This window comes from Myotis brandtii, unplaced genomic scaffold, assembly GCF_000412655.1.
Source record: "Myotis brandtii unplaced genomic scaffold, ASM41265v1 scaffold612, whole genome shotgun sequence".
NCBI lineage: Eukaryota > Metazoa > Chordata > Mammalia > Chiroptera > Vespertilionidae > Myotis > Myotis brandtii.
The window spans coordinates 2,514,850-2,531,299 of record NW_005370328.1 but is presented as its reverse complement, the minus strand read 5'-3'; the positions used below and the strand labels follow the sequence as shown (position 1 = coordinate 2,531,299).

The 16,450-nt window shown below is 41.1% G+C and overlaps 1 protein-coding gene across 1 annotated transcript in view; it reads right to left on the bottom strand.

Moving 5' to 3' along the window:
- The window catches only part of USH2A (Usher syndrome 2A (autosomal recessive, mild)), a 408,238-nt gene that overhangs the window by 195,338 nt on the left and 196,450 nt on the right, over positions 1–16,450 (bottom strand). The window contains 3 exon segments of the mRNA XM_005879907.2: positions 5,987–6,134; positions 11,139–11,310; positions 13,091–13,250. Coding sequence (XP_005879969.1) covers positions 5,987–6,134; positions 11,139–11,310; positions 13,091–13,250 — 480 coding nt within the window.

The window sequence follows — 16,450 nt, the reverse complement described above, 5'->3', positions numbered from 1 at the left end:
CAAACAAAGAACTTGTATGCATCTATGCATAACCCACGGACACAGACAACAGGGTGTAAAGGCCTGGGGCAGGGGATGGAGGTGGGCTAGAAAGGGGTCAATGGGGGGAGAAAGGGGAGATATGTAATACTTTCAACAATAAAGATTTTTTAATGCAAATTTAATTATACTGTACTGTATTGTATTTTTGTCTTTTTTTTCTTGCTTATTCTCTTATGCTAATAATCAGTAAGATAGTGGTAAGAAGAGAAAACAACATTACACTATGTGTTAAGGGGGATCGGGTTATTTAATCCAGTTCGATAAACTCTGTTTCTTTAATGGATAATCCACAAAATGGACACTTAATTCCCATTGGCTACCTGGTGTAAGCAGTTTCAGGTTTATCACCTTCCTCTTTCCATCACGGTAGAGTTTTTAAGGTGTTTAATTTTCACAGGGAAGTGGAATCGTAATTGTCCACCGAGGACATCCACGGGGATGCACATCCGTGGGCCTCTTCATCGTGTTATGTCACATTGCATTTCCTAAGGTGCTCAATAGGCTGTCACACATAACCAAGGCAACGCAAGGCAAGTACAACGCAATGTAAATTTAATACAAGATATCTCTGTTTAAACTGAGGAATTCTGTTTACTGTAAGAATTAAACAGCAAGACTTTAGTGTGTCATAAAAATAACATGCCTAGTGAATAGCGTTGCTCCAAACACACTTGTTTGTTTTTTTCCCCAGGACAGCACGGCAATGTGAATATCAACTGAGCTCCGACGATGATTGAATGTGGCAGATATGTCCCTGTGTGAATAGTTGATCCTTCAATTAAAAGGGAAAAGAGAGAACAGCTCTCACATTGTGGAATAATGCCTTATTACTGTTATGCTCTCCTAAAAATGGAATCAGGGTAATCGAAAAAAGAGTGTGCGGGGGAAATTCTACCTGACAAACGGAGCGGAGGTGTTTCATAACAGTTACACGGGGTTTGCTCGAAACTGTCAAGCAGCTTCCTAAGTGAGTCGCTGAATCCCATTACCCACGTCTCCCACTAAAACGGGGCATTTCCAGGAAAGGCAATAGAAGCACATTTTGACTTCTTAAAAATAAATGCATTTCAAAATAAAAGTTTCTTTAAAAAATACGCACAGTTATTTCTTTAAAACTGGAGAAAAATCAAAATAGAGATCTTAGGAATATGAAGTATTAGCACCGAGAACACGACATCGGACAAGTCAAAGTAACTAAAAAATATATTTTCACATAACTAGATGGAATACTATATTATGACCATTTCCATGAAAAGCTGATGTATACAGAAGTACAGGGAGTAAAACCATGAATTTTTGAGTCATTCACATCCTGTTTGTATTATAATTCTACTTAATTCATTGTCTTATCTTGATAGTTAAATTGGTTAATACTTATAAACTGGAGTCTCCACATTTGAATGTGGAAATAATACCTATTTTATGGGCTACTGATGAGAATTAAGTGTCTGGCACATAGCTATAAATGGTAGCTATTGTTATTGCTATTACTATTATTATTTGTGTTAACAGGAAATCAAATCCTTTCTTTGCATGAGGGGAGTACTTAATATTTACATGCATACCTTCATGTTCATATATTATAAAAATGTGTTTACCTTCTCTATCACCCTCAATGTCCTCAGGACAGCATCTATTGGATGTGTATAAAAAGACCTATAGTCCACTGGTTTCTCTGAACTAATATGTATACTCAAAAAATGGAACTAATTCTTTTAATAAAATTAGTCGTCTTCACGGTACTATGTTTAAGTCTGCAAAAATAATTAACTTCCTGAAACTTTTCTGTTCTTATTGATATCACTGCCACTATCTTGATACACAGCCATGAATTCATTCTCACAAAGCTGGCCCAACCCGGAAGGCTAGCTTATGGCAATGCTTCCGAGGGTTCCTCGACTGTTCTTTCTTTGCTGGAGACCCCAGGACCCTTGTCTAACCTAATGGGGCCCAACTCTCTTGTCCTCTTACCAGGCCCATCTTCGCATCACCTAATCCTGATGGTGGCAACGGCATACCCTTTCACATGGAGGCAGCCAAGAGCCCTGGCCTCACGCGTGGCCTCTCTTTGGACTATGTACCGAGGAGCAGGTGATGCCAGGGGCCTGGATCTCCCAGAGCACACATAGAGCCTTCAACAGGCCAGGGGGAGATGCCTTCCCCCCACCTCCGAGATCATCCCACCTCCGTTACACAACTAGGAGACACGCTGTAAATGTGCATGTGTGTGTTCTGTATGATTGCGTATGTATATGCCTCCCATCAACACAATTACCATTTTATTATTGTCTCTATCTTCAGCAAACATTAATGCAGTCAACAGCTGCTTAATGCCCATCTACTCATACCTCGTACCCCGCCAAGTGCTGTGACTACAATGGTGAACTAGGGACACAGGGCCCCTGCCCTCATGTGGGTCACAGGTAACAGGGAAACTGTTTTAGGGAAATGTTCTCAGGTAAAGAAAGTGGATAGTGACAAGGAATTGTAAGTATTCATAAAGAATAAGAATTTCCTATTCTGTATTTTAGTGTTTTTTAATTCACTGAATGTCACTAAATGTTAACGACGTGTAAGTTTGCTGTCGTCAGGTATTATGCTGACTTTAGCAAGGCAGACTTCAAGTGCGAGCAAAACATTTATTTCCAGACACTAAGGCCTAAGCTTCTGGAAGGGAACATGGCTCCTGAGACGTTGGAAGCTCTGGAAACGTAATTCTAATTATGCAGTTGCAATCCTCACAAGACAGGTCGCCAACGAATTAGACAGCCATTCCTTGTGCTACTTTTCATCGATGGCTAGTGGCATCACACAGGAAGGGTCGGGGCCCTACAAAATGAGGAGCCCTCGTCCACCTCGGGTCTAAAAGGAGCTCTTTTCAGAGGTTTTCAAGGTCCTGCCCCAAATCACAGCCTGCAAAGAACACCTTCGCCAGAGGGACTCTGGGACCAAGGGCTCTGGTTGGACACAGAGCCGGAGCCTGCACCACCTTTCTGCAGGTGTGGGGAGCCGGGGAGGAGAATGAAGCAGGGCTTATCCGAAGGAAAGCAAAGCCCTAGGTGTCAATCAAATGATAAGGAATCGGTGCTTCAATTCTTCTTGGCACACCAAGGCAATTACCCGCAAGTAGCATTATTTATAATAGCAGATTCATGGACGCTTAGGTGCCCACCAATAAAAGATGGGCCACGTGGGCTGTGGCTCAGCCACTGGGATTCCATATGCCTTTCAAAGGATGAAGTGGAGCACCACTCAGCTGCCATGGAAAGATGTTTCCACCATATTGTTCGGTAAGATTTATCACTGGACGTTCTCGATAGGAGCTGAGCATGTAAAATGGGAATCTGTAATGAAAAGCACAGAGCTCGCTCCCTAAGCCACACTGGCTGAGGCCACCAACTGCTCCACAGACAAGAACTGGGCATTTGCATGGGAACCTTCCACGCCTTCCATATATTTGTCATCTATAGGCACGCATTTGAAAATATACACACTTATTACAGAAAGTGGGTTTACTGTTTCTCAATGAGTCTCTTCATGTGTATAAAGCCCTGGTGGAATAATCTATTTATGTCTATAACTGACTAACAGAGTCAAGATTTTGGAGGCTGGAACATACCAACCCAGGCGAGCAGCACCTGTGACAGGGTATGACCTTCTAAGTGCAGGTGCCTATCTGGACCCACTACGTCTGAATGAGGACCCCGAGGGATGGCACAGCCACACCCTGTGGGCCTCTTCAGGAAGCTTCTTCTCTCACACTTTGGCACCTCCTGTGCCTCTCACCTTGTGATTATTTATTTACATGGATATTTCCCCCCGAGACTCTAAGAGAAAGGCTTCGGCAAATTGGAGGTGGTGTCATCAGAACAACGACACCTAGTAGGTCATCAGAATGATGACACCTAGTAAGTTACCAGAAATATACTCCGAATGGACAAATTTGGATTTTAGCATGGCATGTGGAGGCTCTTGATGTCTTCTGAGTGATAAACACTAGCGCCTTAATGAGAAGACGCAGTTGGGGGGAGTGTGGCAAGAGAAATCGGGGTGAGCAAGTCACGAGTGCCACCCAGGCTCCTGGCTGGTGTGCATGAGTGGCACTTATCAGTGAGCGAGGGAACACAGGAGAGAGGGCAGACAGAGAGGCAGAGAACACGCTGGATATTCCGAGTGTAAAGTGTAACTGAGATCCGTGTGGAGGTCTCCAGAAGGGGTGCTAAGAGGAGAGGTCTCAACCTAAGTTAGAGCCTAGAGATAGGGCATACAGGGGTGTATTAAATAGTCACCCGAATTTTGATGACTAAGTCAATGGGATGTTTCCAATAATCAGATCACCCCTCTCGAGGCAATGGACAGTAGACCGCAAATGCTGGTAAATTTGGGGAAAGTAAGGAGAGAAGTAGAGAAGAGAAGAAAAAAAATAGTGTAATGAAACGATTACTCTTCAAACATCTAATCATTTTCCCACAAGAAACATTGTAAGATTCTGATAAGATGAAACACTGGACCATAGAATATGATAGAAGTGTTAACACACATCACCCAAATCCCCCAAATTCTTATTGTTCAATGAATACATTTGAAAAATGCTTTTAAATGCACAAAACAGTACGTAAAGATTTCCTGAAACACAGAAAGTATTTCTCTATTCAACCTATGATTCCAAGTGCAGCCGGAAAGCCAGCTGCAACTAGCAACCGGCATGAAAGAAAGTGTTCACCGGGAAAATCATATCATAGCATTTAACAACATTCCAACTGGAATAAATCATTAATATATCTATTGCCACCCATGGACTAGACTTCTTTGTGGAGCATGAAGTATGACAAGATTTTTCACTGTTTAATGTAAGTATCAAATGAACATTCATTTATTTTTATTAGAAAATTTGTAATAGTGCAGGAATAACTTCAATAGCAGAGATAATCACTCACTTTGAGTATTAAAACTCTCTCCACCACCTCCAATATATCTACTGCATTTGCCAAAAGTTTAATTAAAACGAGATGACGGGAATAATTAATATCATAATAAACATAAGACAAACTAATAAAACTGCAATTTTTTTCTTTCATTCTTTCTGTCTAGGCTAAATGAGGCCATTTCAATGTTCAGTAATGAGTTACTTAAAACAGTTTCTATGAGATTAAAAGTCTTCTTGATATTTATCTTAAGGAGGAACAAAATTTGATGTTATATATAAGCTTCTGCAGTTTGGAACAATGACCCTATGCTGTGTGAAACATGAAAACATTGTCCGTCAATGAATCAAGCAATTTCCACCCCAAGTTATTACAAAAACTCTTTATAATAAGATTTTATTCTAGTAAACTTTAACTGGCTAACAACTCTCTGAATTATTCAAAGATGTGTATACCACTTAGAAACATATACAATCTTTTTCACCTGAGGCAAGTGTAAATGTATATGTATATTTAATGTATGCATTGTTTAAAAACAGCACAATGAAATATTTATGAATATATTAAAAATATGGAGGTCCTAGTGATCTCTGTTAGGATAAACTTATTGAATCAAAAGCATTTTGAAATACAATGTGTGCATGAACTTTCCACCTCTGCTTCTCTCTCCCAGAAAGAATGAATGACTGTTGAAAACAGTAAGTCATTGCAAATACAATGGCAATGTCACAGGGGCCTTCTTTCGGAATCCTCGCTGGTTTTCCTCACCTCTCCAGGAACATGCTAACAAGAAGATGCAGTACACAGGAACTATCAAAAGGGAGCACTTTTGAGCCACTAAAATTGTGTGTTAGCCTAAAAACCACAATCTCGCAACTACAGGCCAAGATGCTATCTCAGGTATTTTATGTGCTAAAATGATCATTAAAAATTAAGCTCCACATATACGCTGCCATTGAGACTATTAATTTACCTTTGCTAATCATCTTTTTGACTCCAGGCTAAGAGAGTTCACTTACCGTTCGGATGCTCAGGCTCCGTCCAGGAGATGTTGAAGGAGTGGGGTGAATAGGAGTGCGCTCTGGGGGCGGGCACGCCTTCTGGTGAGCAATCCTCCGTCCGGGCCTCACTGGGCTCACTCACTGTGCACCCGCCCCCGGTGCAAGCCTGAATGGAAATCGGGGGGAAAAAGCACATTTCACCCTGCGTCCCAAAAGTTTAGATGGACATTGAAGAAAAGTAATTCGTACTAAGAGTTTTGGATTCTTTGAAATAAAGCTTTCTTTATCCCACAAAATAAATGTGTTCCACACTAGTACAGTGTGACCAATATATTTAAAGTAGAACCGTGTAATCGAATACAACAATATTTCTCATAAATCAATAGCAAAGGCACTGTTGGGTGGCAGCTTACTGGCTTAAAGGGTCAAATCACTACTTATGCGCCCGAGGAAATGGGCTTTGTTAACCAGCTGACAAATTTAAAAGGGTCACAGCTGCCCCTCCCCGCTACCTAATAAGGTATCACTAATGCTAGAAATGGAAGGGCACTTCTTTGTGCACTTTCATAATAAATTCAAAATCATCCCCAAATAAACATTTAAAAGTATTAGGTAAATATCTTCACTCCCTAAGTTGCTGGACAAGCATTTCTGCAGGAAATTGAGACAGACACAGAGATTTCTAGACTAAATTTGCTGGCAAATATTAGCAAATACATCTTCACATAAATAACACAGATATTTGAAAACTGCACTTAAGCTTTGTTCAGCGTCTCTCTAGGTTACAACTGTAATTTGCACAGTGAAATTTAAGGATCTTTCAAAAATGCACTAAATTTTACTAAATCAATAAGAAAAGGTAGAAAAAAAAATCATAGGACGATGTAAAAAGCAGACACTGCGTCCCTTTCATGAAAGGTAGATATTACTAATATAAACAGTTAAAATACGCCTTTATCCTTTGGGCCTGTCCCTGCTTTTCAGTTTGATAATGAGGGAATGCCCTTTGGTACTGAAAGCAGACAATATCCTTGTCTCTGAAGACAGGAGAAAGCTGACTGATTTTTAGAGATTTTTTTTTATAGTGAAATTTAATATTTGCAAAATTATTGCTATTTATTACAGGTATGAATGACAATATATGGTCAATCGACATGGAGATCGACCTCGCGTGCTATGGGAAGAATACGACAGTGAGCCCAGGTTTTCAGGATAATTTCTCAGCAGCATCAGCCAGGTTCAGATGGGTTAAACGGTGGCCTGGGCATGGCATTGCATTGAGATTGGGGACCTAATTAACCTCGGTGGGCCGCCTCTAATTCTCAGCTGTGGCCTGTGCATATGTATGGAAGAGAGAAGCCATCCTCCTCCCGAGAACATTTCTTTGCAAATAAAAAAGGATCAATTGACATTGTGGACAAACCCTGACTCAAAACTCTAGGATATGTCACCGTGAGCCCAAGAACAATCTGAACATTGAAAAAAGAAAGGTTAGAACATTTCCAACGTGCTGAACATCCACCAGAAAATGTGGCCAGAAAGGAAGCCATGGGGGACAGTGGTGTCATCATGGGAAAGTGGCCCAAAGAGCCTTCTTTCCCGTCCCCAGAAGGAGAGAAATACATCTTTTCCCAGAGTTTGGCCTTGGGAGGGGGAAAAGGTTGCAGCATCTTATTGTTAAACTCCTACCTCAATGGGGTTTAATTCTGACTGGCGACTTGTCACTTTTCTTTTTCTCAACCAGAACCTCAGGCTTTTCCCTGTGAACTCTCCCCAGAGAAATACTGTTCTATGGGACATCAAACCATATATTTTTAAAAACAGAATGTGAATGAAAATGTACTTGGTTTTGAGAATTTTAGGATGCCTCCTGGGATAAACAAAGACAGCCTCTGGTTTGGGAGGACTGTTCTTTAGGTTGTCGGGGAAGATCCATGAAAAAGTAATGCGACAGAGAAGGGTCTAAAGAGTTCCTGAGGTAATTTTTCTTGTAAATGAATGAAGCAGAATTTATCCAGGGGCTGCTGAAATGACAGAATTACCTGCACAATACTTTGGGGTGTTTTCCACATTGTTTTTGCAGGCATTTGGAGGTATGGAGAGAGCAGTACAATAGCTCATTGCCATCTATAGGGGAATACATGCTCTTAAGGTTGCGTCCCAAATGATCTAATAACTGATATCATCTAAATGAAATTGAACCAATCAGCATCTGGCTTGACCTGCCAGCACCAGAGGCCACTGCGTTCAATTCAACTGAATGCTCATTACAATTCTGGTTTGGAAAATCTAAACAAAATAGTGGGGTTGACTAACGATGCCTTTATGAAATGGCAAAGTCTTCGAAAGCCTCTGAGCCATTAAAATAAGGTGGTCTCTATCCATCTCCTATAGCATTCATTAGTTATAGCCATTTAACAAAATGCAAAGTCATGAGACTACCCAGAAATGATGAGTCACTTCTGACCAAATAGGGAATTCCCTTTTGGTCTAATGAAATGCGTGACTAATGAAAGTACTTCAACTGTTTTTGAAATCATGCCTATAAGGAACATCCAAAACTAGCCTTCTCTTTCACCTGCTTTCAGAGAAGTAGGCTCTGAGGATGTTAATAATGTGGCATATATTAAGCAAGAGAACAAGGCCAGATTACCTATAAATGACCTTTAAGAAGGTCATTTCCAAGAGTCACTTCCAATAATCCTTCCAGGAAATGTATTTAACACTCAACGTTCATCAAGAGGCAAATGTCTAGCAGTGATATGAAAATTACCAGACCATATGTATCTGGATACTTGTGTGTCTCACTATCTTCTTTATTTAATTGCTGGCACTGTGTTTATCAGGGACGACCACACTTCACGACACCATTTGTCGAGTGTAACAACACAGTGTGCCGTTTCTTCTAGTGGAAAGAACACGTTTGAAATCACATAGTCCCTGACTCTGACATTTTACAGCAAATTAATGTATGTCAGAAGCCTCAGATTCTTTATGAAATCAATATTCTTAGTGTTCATTCATTCAAGAATCATTTGCTGAGCTTTCAGATTCCATCAGGCACTGTGCTTGACTCTGCAGCCAGAATTTTGAAAGACACAGTCTCTAGCGTTCAAGTTTATAATCCAGCCAACAAGAAAAATCAAATAAAACCACGTGAAGTAACATATATGCTCTGAGTCTAGAGTGAATCAAAGCGGTTCCCACTCCCATGCATTTGCCTAAAATGCCTGCTTAAAGGCGCTGTTGGCAGGTTGTTTTCCAACACATAGTCAACATGTTAAGATGATCTATAAAGGCCGCTCCACTTGGCTGAGAGGATGGATCTTCATCTACTAACCTAACCACCTTGAAAGCCAGTTATGTTGTTGAAACTGTGAAATATACGATAATCCCTCAATTAACCAAGATAAACCTAAATATTCTGGTTCATTTCATTTACTGGTTAACAGAGTTGAGTAAAAAACCCTTTAAGTTGAGTATACTTCCTGAACATATATCAGTGTATTTCCTGCCCTAATAAATATGGTGAAATAAAAAATAACATGAGCAAATGTATTTCCCTAAAAGAGTTAGGGCAAGACATTCACATCTTTACAATCTTGCAACAACATTATTCAGGGGCTGATAGATGTCGTCTGACTCCACAGAATATTGTTTGGGGGTCACCTTTTTAGCATCATAGTATTTTGGGACTTAAAAAGACATTAAAAAAGCATTTAGTTCAAAAATCCTAATTCTAGGCTTGAAAAACACTGAACTCAGTGCAGTTAAGTAAATTTGCCTTAGGCCACACAGTTGGTGGCAAAACCGGAATGGAAACTCAGGGGAGTGGAATCACAATCCAGTGTTGTTCATTTTTCAAGGTACCACAGATTCATAAAACATAGAGAGACTCAGGTGGGTTTCCATGGATTGCACAGTCCCGAGAGTAGACCTGTTTTGTGTCATTTGTCTCCTGATAAAAACCAAGAGAGTAACAATTAATTCTGGTTGCTTTTAAGCAGTAGAGAATTTTCCAGATTCTGATATGACTACTTTTTTTGAAAATAGTGTGGACTTGTGGACTTGCCTCTGAAAATTGAGCTAATACACTTCTAACATCTTGGGTGATAAAGTAAGTAACGAAGGCTGCAGGTCATGAGCCCGCCTGGCGTGCGGAACACCTAGGCACCGAGAGCCAGTGCGGACAGCGTTTGGAACACTGTCTGATTGCCCTTGTTTTATGGTGTCAGGTCAGACACTTAGCAATGGTTGAATGTAGTTTATTCTCTCTTGGTATAATATTTAGAGCATTCAAGAGCGTGTTAAGTAAAATGAATGCATACACAGTGTCTACATAAATGTAAATTTATTCATAATCAAGAGCGGAATATTTTCTATGGCATTTATCAAAGCAAATATCCTTATATAGGTATTGCTATAAAATGAAGAGTGCGTTTAAAACAAATAGGGACAATCTCATGTTTATATTCAGTTATTTTCAGATGTGCTATTAAACTTAAAAAAGATTATATTTCATCAAAAAACAAAAGGAATAAATTCCACAGTAATATCAAGGTCTTTTAAAAGACCTTCGCATAAAAGTGCAATTTTGCATGAGAAAAAAGAAGACTATTGTCTGTCTACAGAAATCTGTAAACTATGTTGGTTCTAGGGTTTTATTAAGTGATGGTCCTTTTGAGATAGAAGTGTGATATAAACCGGAATATAATAATGATCAAGAATATCGGGGGGGGGGGTCATTGAAACCTTCATTAAAAAAATAAGACCTATATTTTCATACTGTGCATTGTTTTTCAAATGAATACAAGCTCCATGGGAAAATAACCCTATTAATCCAAGCATTTTGGAAAAAGCCCTCAACAATTAGGACGTTCTGCAAATAATAAAAAAGAAGTAATTTCTGATAATCCTAAATTAGATTTGGGAAACCTACTGACTTAGATTGTTATTCTATTATTTTGCATAATATGAAATAAGTGTATTAGATTAACATCATTCACATTTAAGATGTGAAGTGAGTTTTCAGTGGGAATAGCGATACATGAGGGTTTTTTGGGTTTGTTCTTGTTTTCTTAAGTGAGGGAGGGAGAGAAGATGGGATAAAGGGAAGGGAAGCAGGAGACAGGAAGGGGACAGAGAAAATGATAGAGAAAAGCAAACTTACTCCCAGCTTGAGGAGATATTTGGTGCCAGGCAACAGGTACTGTAGCGTGTGGTCCTGAAAAAGCTCTGTACTGTTATAGACGACATCCCACGTGGTAAAGTCATGCATGTGGTTTGAAATATATAATAGATAGCGCTCCAGAATTCCGTTTAGTTTTCTTGGTTGTTTCCACCTAGGAATGGAAAAGTACAGCATTATTATCCTCGTTCCTTCAAGTCATGCCTGGTGGGCACAGCCTTTATAGGACAGGTAGGTGTGAACCTGGACTCAGGCCACAGTAAAAATACACACTGAACACTCAACGTGATTCACTTAAAAAACATCAACCGAGTAGTTATTAAATGTCTTCTGAATGGTATAAAGAAAATAAGGCATAGTGCCTGTTCTCTAGTTACTTATAATTTTAACTAGAGGCCCAATGCACAAAATCCGTGCAAGACTAGGCCTTCCTTCCCCCGGCTGCCGGCACCAGCTTCCCTCTGGCACCTGGGCTTTCCTCTGGCTGCCAGCAGGCACCTGGGCTTTCCTCTGGCTGCCAGCAGGCACCTGGGACCCGGGCTTCCCTCACAGTCCCGGCTTCATCTGGAAGGTCGTCTGGCCTAATTAGCATGTTACACTTTTATTATTATAGATTAGATAACAATACGAAAATGTCTGAGTATTTGACTTTTAAATATTTTAAAATGTTTTTACTGCATTTTTAGAGAGATGGGAAGGGAGAGGGAGAGAGAAACATCAATGATGAGAGAGAATCATCAATCGGCTGCCTCCTACATGCACCCCTGTGGGGATTGAGCCTGCAACCAGGGCATGTGCCTTGACCGGGAATCAAACTGTGACCTCCTGGTTCACGGGTCAGTGTTCAACCAATTAAGCAACACTGCTCAGGTGAGCATTTGATTTTGAACTTAAGCCATAGAACAAAATCTGGGATAAGTAAAGCATCGGAGCACTTATGAGAAATGAGAGGAGAAAGAATAACATAACGGTCTTGAAAAGGGCATTGATGGAACGGTTAATAAGCAATTATAGAATACAGGGAAGTTGTGGATTGAAAGGGCTGAAATAGAGCAGTAAGACTTCTCGAATGAGGTGACATGTGACTTAGAGGCATGACTGAGTCCTTCATAGACGGGTTGGATTTGGTAGGAAGAGTAGAGCGCATTCCACACAAGAGTTCCAATGTGTCCGTGAGCACAAACTGGGCAAGTCATGGAACAGACAGAAATTGGTAAATTGAGAAGTAGTTACAGTAGTGGGACATCTTTGGGGTAAATACTGTGGGATTGGCTTAGGGAAAAAAGGAGAGCCACTGGGAGTGTTCAAATTAGGGACCATGGGATATGAGTCATGTTTTTCAGCTTGAATGAATAACTTAATTTATTGAGTCCAAGCTCTTCTTTCATAGATGAGAAATTGAGACCGAGAGAGATGAATGTAAACAGTAGTAACTGGTGGTAAGAGAGGTTTAACTCAGTACTGCAATATACCCTGTACCTCTTGTATTAGGAAAAGGATAAAAACCACTAATATCAAAACTAATCTGAACCTGCCTATAGATGAAAGTTCCTTTCTGACTTCAACTGCAAAGGAACATAAAGGTCCCAGTTTATCCTCAAAAAGCAAATGTACATTTATATTCTCTAACTCCAAAGGAGCACAAACAATGCCTCTCATCTAAAAAGCTCAAGGCGGCCGGGTAAGTGGTCAGTTTCCCCCTCCGTGAAGTTTGCACAGAAGCTGTGTACACATGTAGCTCGGCCTGATTGCATAAAGACAAAATGGAAATTAACTTGGCAAGGGATAATCAAAGGTTCCCAGCACCACTGAACTAATCACTCCTATGCATTTAATCACAATGAAATTAATTCTATGTCACAAGCCCTTCCCTTGATTGAACGCACTGGGATTCCTGCATGAACCCCCGTGTGACAAACAATATTGCTACTCACTGTGCGTTTATAGTTCTGGAATCCAGGACGGTCAGAATCGGAGGACTCACGTGTTCCGGTGGCAGCTGTGCCGTGTACAGCATCACCAGGGAGCTGTTCGCGCATCCCACATGTGTGCAGGCACACAGCAGAAACTGGTGGGGCGAGAACACTGCTAAATCTAGGGGGTGCAGGAAACAAGAACGCATTTGCAATCAGACCTTTTATTCCCAAGATCTCCCTCCTCCTCTACGTCCCTACTTCTTAGAACGGCGAAAGGAAAGCTTCAAATAAGAAGCGATAGCCATCAAAATTGATGCCAATAAAACAGAGTCTGTTTCACCCCTTAAATATGTGATGGTTATTTTAAAATAGACAGGTGTCAGTCAAACTCTTGGCTTCACTTTTCATTTGAACAATTTGACTGTTTTTTTGAATGTCCCTGGCCAGGTAAATCGGTTTCTGAGTTCAGCCTTAGTTCAGTGACTCTGTTAAAAAATAAATGAGACATTTAAATAATTTTCAAAACATATTTGAAGACAACAGGAGTTGCTTTTGAAATTCAAATACAGAGCTTGTAACAATGACTTTGAACTTGTCATTCCTTCGGCTGAATTCCTTTCTTTTCTTCTCCACCTGAGCAACTATTATTTGACCTTCAAGCTGCCCAATCTCAGTGCCAATGCCTGTTTCTTTCTCCAGCTGCCCCTGACACACCCTGTCGTGACCTCTGGCACAAGATGGAGCTATTATCCTCTCCTTTCCTCCCAAGGTGTCTGCACACACCTTCAGCACAGCGCTCACAATGCCGACATCAGGATCTGTTTCCATGACTTTGATTCTGTTTATTCGAGCCCTCAGAGTGAACTCTGTAAGGGCAGGAACAGTGCTACATTCATTTTGCATCCTCTGTATCTAGCACAATGCCTAACACATGAGAGGTTTTGAATACATGTGTTAGAATAAACTAATCTCTAATTTACTAATTCATTTCTAAAATATCCTCAGTACCCCCTTTCCACAGGGACTCAATTATTTCATTGAATGAATCTCACCAAAGTCCTGTCAACTCTACCAAGGTGTAAACATCAGTCATATTTCTGTGCTTGTCTGAATTCCTAAAAAGAATTCTCAAACACAAATGCTTCATAAAACACACACACACACACACACACACACACACACACAACAGGAGCCCTGACCCATGTGCTCAGTGGTTAGAACATCGGCGCATGCATACATAGGGTCGCAGGTTCAACTTCTCATCGAGGGCATGCACTTGGCTGGATTGTACGTACCTGGGTTGCAGGTTTGATCCCCAGCCCCGATTAGGGAGTGTTTGGGAAGTAACCAATTCATGTCTCTCTCTCTCTCTCTCACATAGATATTTCTCTCTCTCTCTCCTCTCCCTCCCTCCCTTACACTCTCTTTAATAATCAATGGAGCCAAAACCGGTTTGCTCAGTGGATAGAGTGTCGGCCTTCGGACTGAAAGGTCCCAGGTTCGATTCCGGTCAAGGGCATGTACCTGGGTTGCGGGCACATCCCCAGTAGGAGATGTGCAGGAGGCAGTTGATTGATGTTTCTCTCTCATCGATGTTTCTAACTCTCTATCTCTCTCCCTTCCACTCTGTAAAAAATCAATAAAATATATTTATTTAAAAATAAATAAATAAATAAAAATCAATGGAAAAAATATCCTCGGGGCAGGATTGACCAAAAAACAAACAGGAGATAAAGGTACGCCAAAATGTGAACAGTGGTTCTCTCTGAGTGAGGACACATGGATGACTTATTTTTTATCACATATATTTTCAAATTTTCTAAGGTATACATGTATATCACAGATGGAGAAAACACAACCACTGTTTATCAATATCAATTCAATATTTCAGAAAATGTATGCCCAGGACCCAGTTGGCACTGTTACACCTCTTATGTCACACTTTGGCTTGGTTTCCTTTTCAATCATTCCCCTTTCCCTTTTCTATTTTTTCACCTTTTTGGCAACTCCAACATCCTCAGTAATGACTCACCCCCGAATCTGGCTCCACTTCCACTTCCTCACATGGAATGCCCTTCATCCTACTGCATTTTTCACCATTTGGCACAGTTAGACCCACTACCTGATCATCTCCAGAGCCATTTCCTAGCCTCTTAATTTAAAATCTACCGTCTGACCACAGACTGGTGACCTCCCACCCCTTCCATTTGTCATGTTAATGTAGTCCCTCCTTTGCTACCACAGTCTCTCCTTTCCAGAGTATTCACAACATCTGCATTTCCCTTGCCATGATCTTCGATGACTCATTTCAAAGTCATGTTCTCCAGGTCTCTAAGGTATGTCACCTCCTCCAGGCTCTTCTGTATCTGCTGCCTCAGTCCCTAGCCTGGGATAAGTCTTCCCATATCATCTTCTCATATCTGTGTGGTGTGACTGAGAGACATTGCTGAACACGCTGAAGAGTCCACTACACTTTTACACTTTCCAATATGAGCTTGACCCTTGGCACTCCTTGGCGATAACTGTCTTATTCCCTTGTTTCTTCCTTCGTTGTACTGACCTCTTTATTTTTTTCTCTTTCCATGGTTTGGGCAAATCTGGAGGAACCAAGTGAGGTCTCAAATTGAAGTCCTCGGGTCCAGCTCTTTCTGAACCTCTATAATATTTGGTATCCGTGCCATGCGGTCAAGATCAATATGGTTGTCATAAATATCAATATGGTTGTCCCCTTCTGCTCTTCCCTACCCCTACCCCCATGCCTTTCCCTCAGTTACAGTCTCCTCTAAATGTCCATCCATTAAATTATAAAGTCTGCATTTACCTATAAAATAGGTACTACATGTGAAACAGAATGGGACTGGTCAGAAAGCAGAAAGAACAAGAGGACCCCTCTACACAGCCAAATGGAGGGCACTGGGGGTTTAGATTTAACGATCAGGAGAAACAAAAAGGGCACAGACCCTCCCTTCCTCCACATCAAATACCCCAGATGGAATGAAGGAGGGAAGAAGGAAGGAGACAGGGATGTGCAGGATCTTGGGATGAGGGGTTGTGACACCTGGTTCTAAGGTAGAGTCCCAGGCAGCAGACAGACCCAGAAAAAACAAACAAACCTTGGTGTGTGCAGCAGGACGGGGCCACAGAAAGCCCTGCTGAGAGTTCAGTTCCCCAAGTGTGATACGGAAGCAATGACGAGACCTCTGGGATCTGAGGGGGGATCTCAGTAGTGACCCCTTTGCACAGAGAATGAAGCATCATGGATGGCCACACCCAAATACCGAAAAGTGTCTATGACCCTGCAAGCTTTCACACCTTCCAGGGATAGGAGAGACTCCGAGAGGGACTGTAGGAGTAACATCAGATATATAAAGTCCAGTT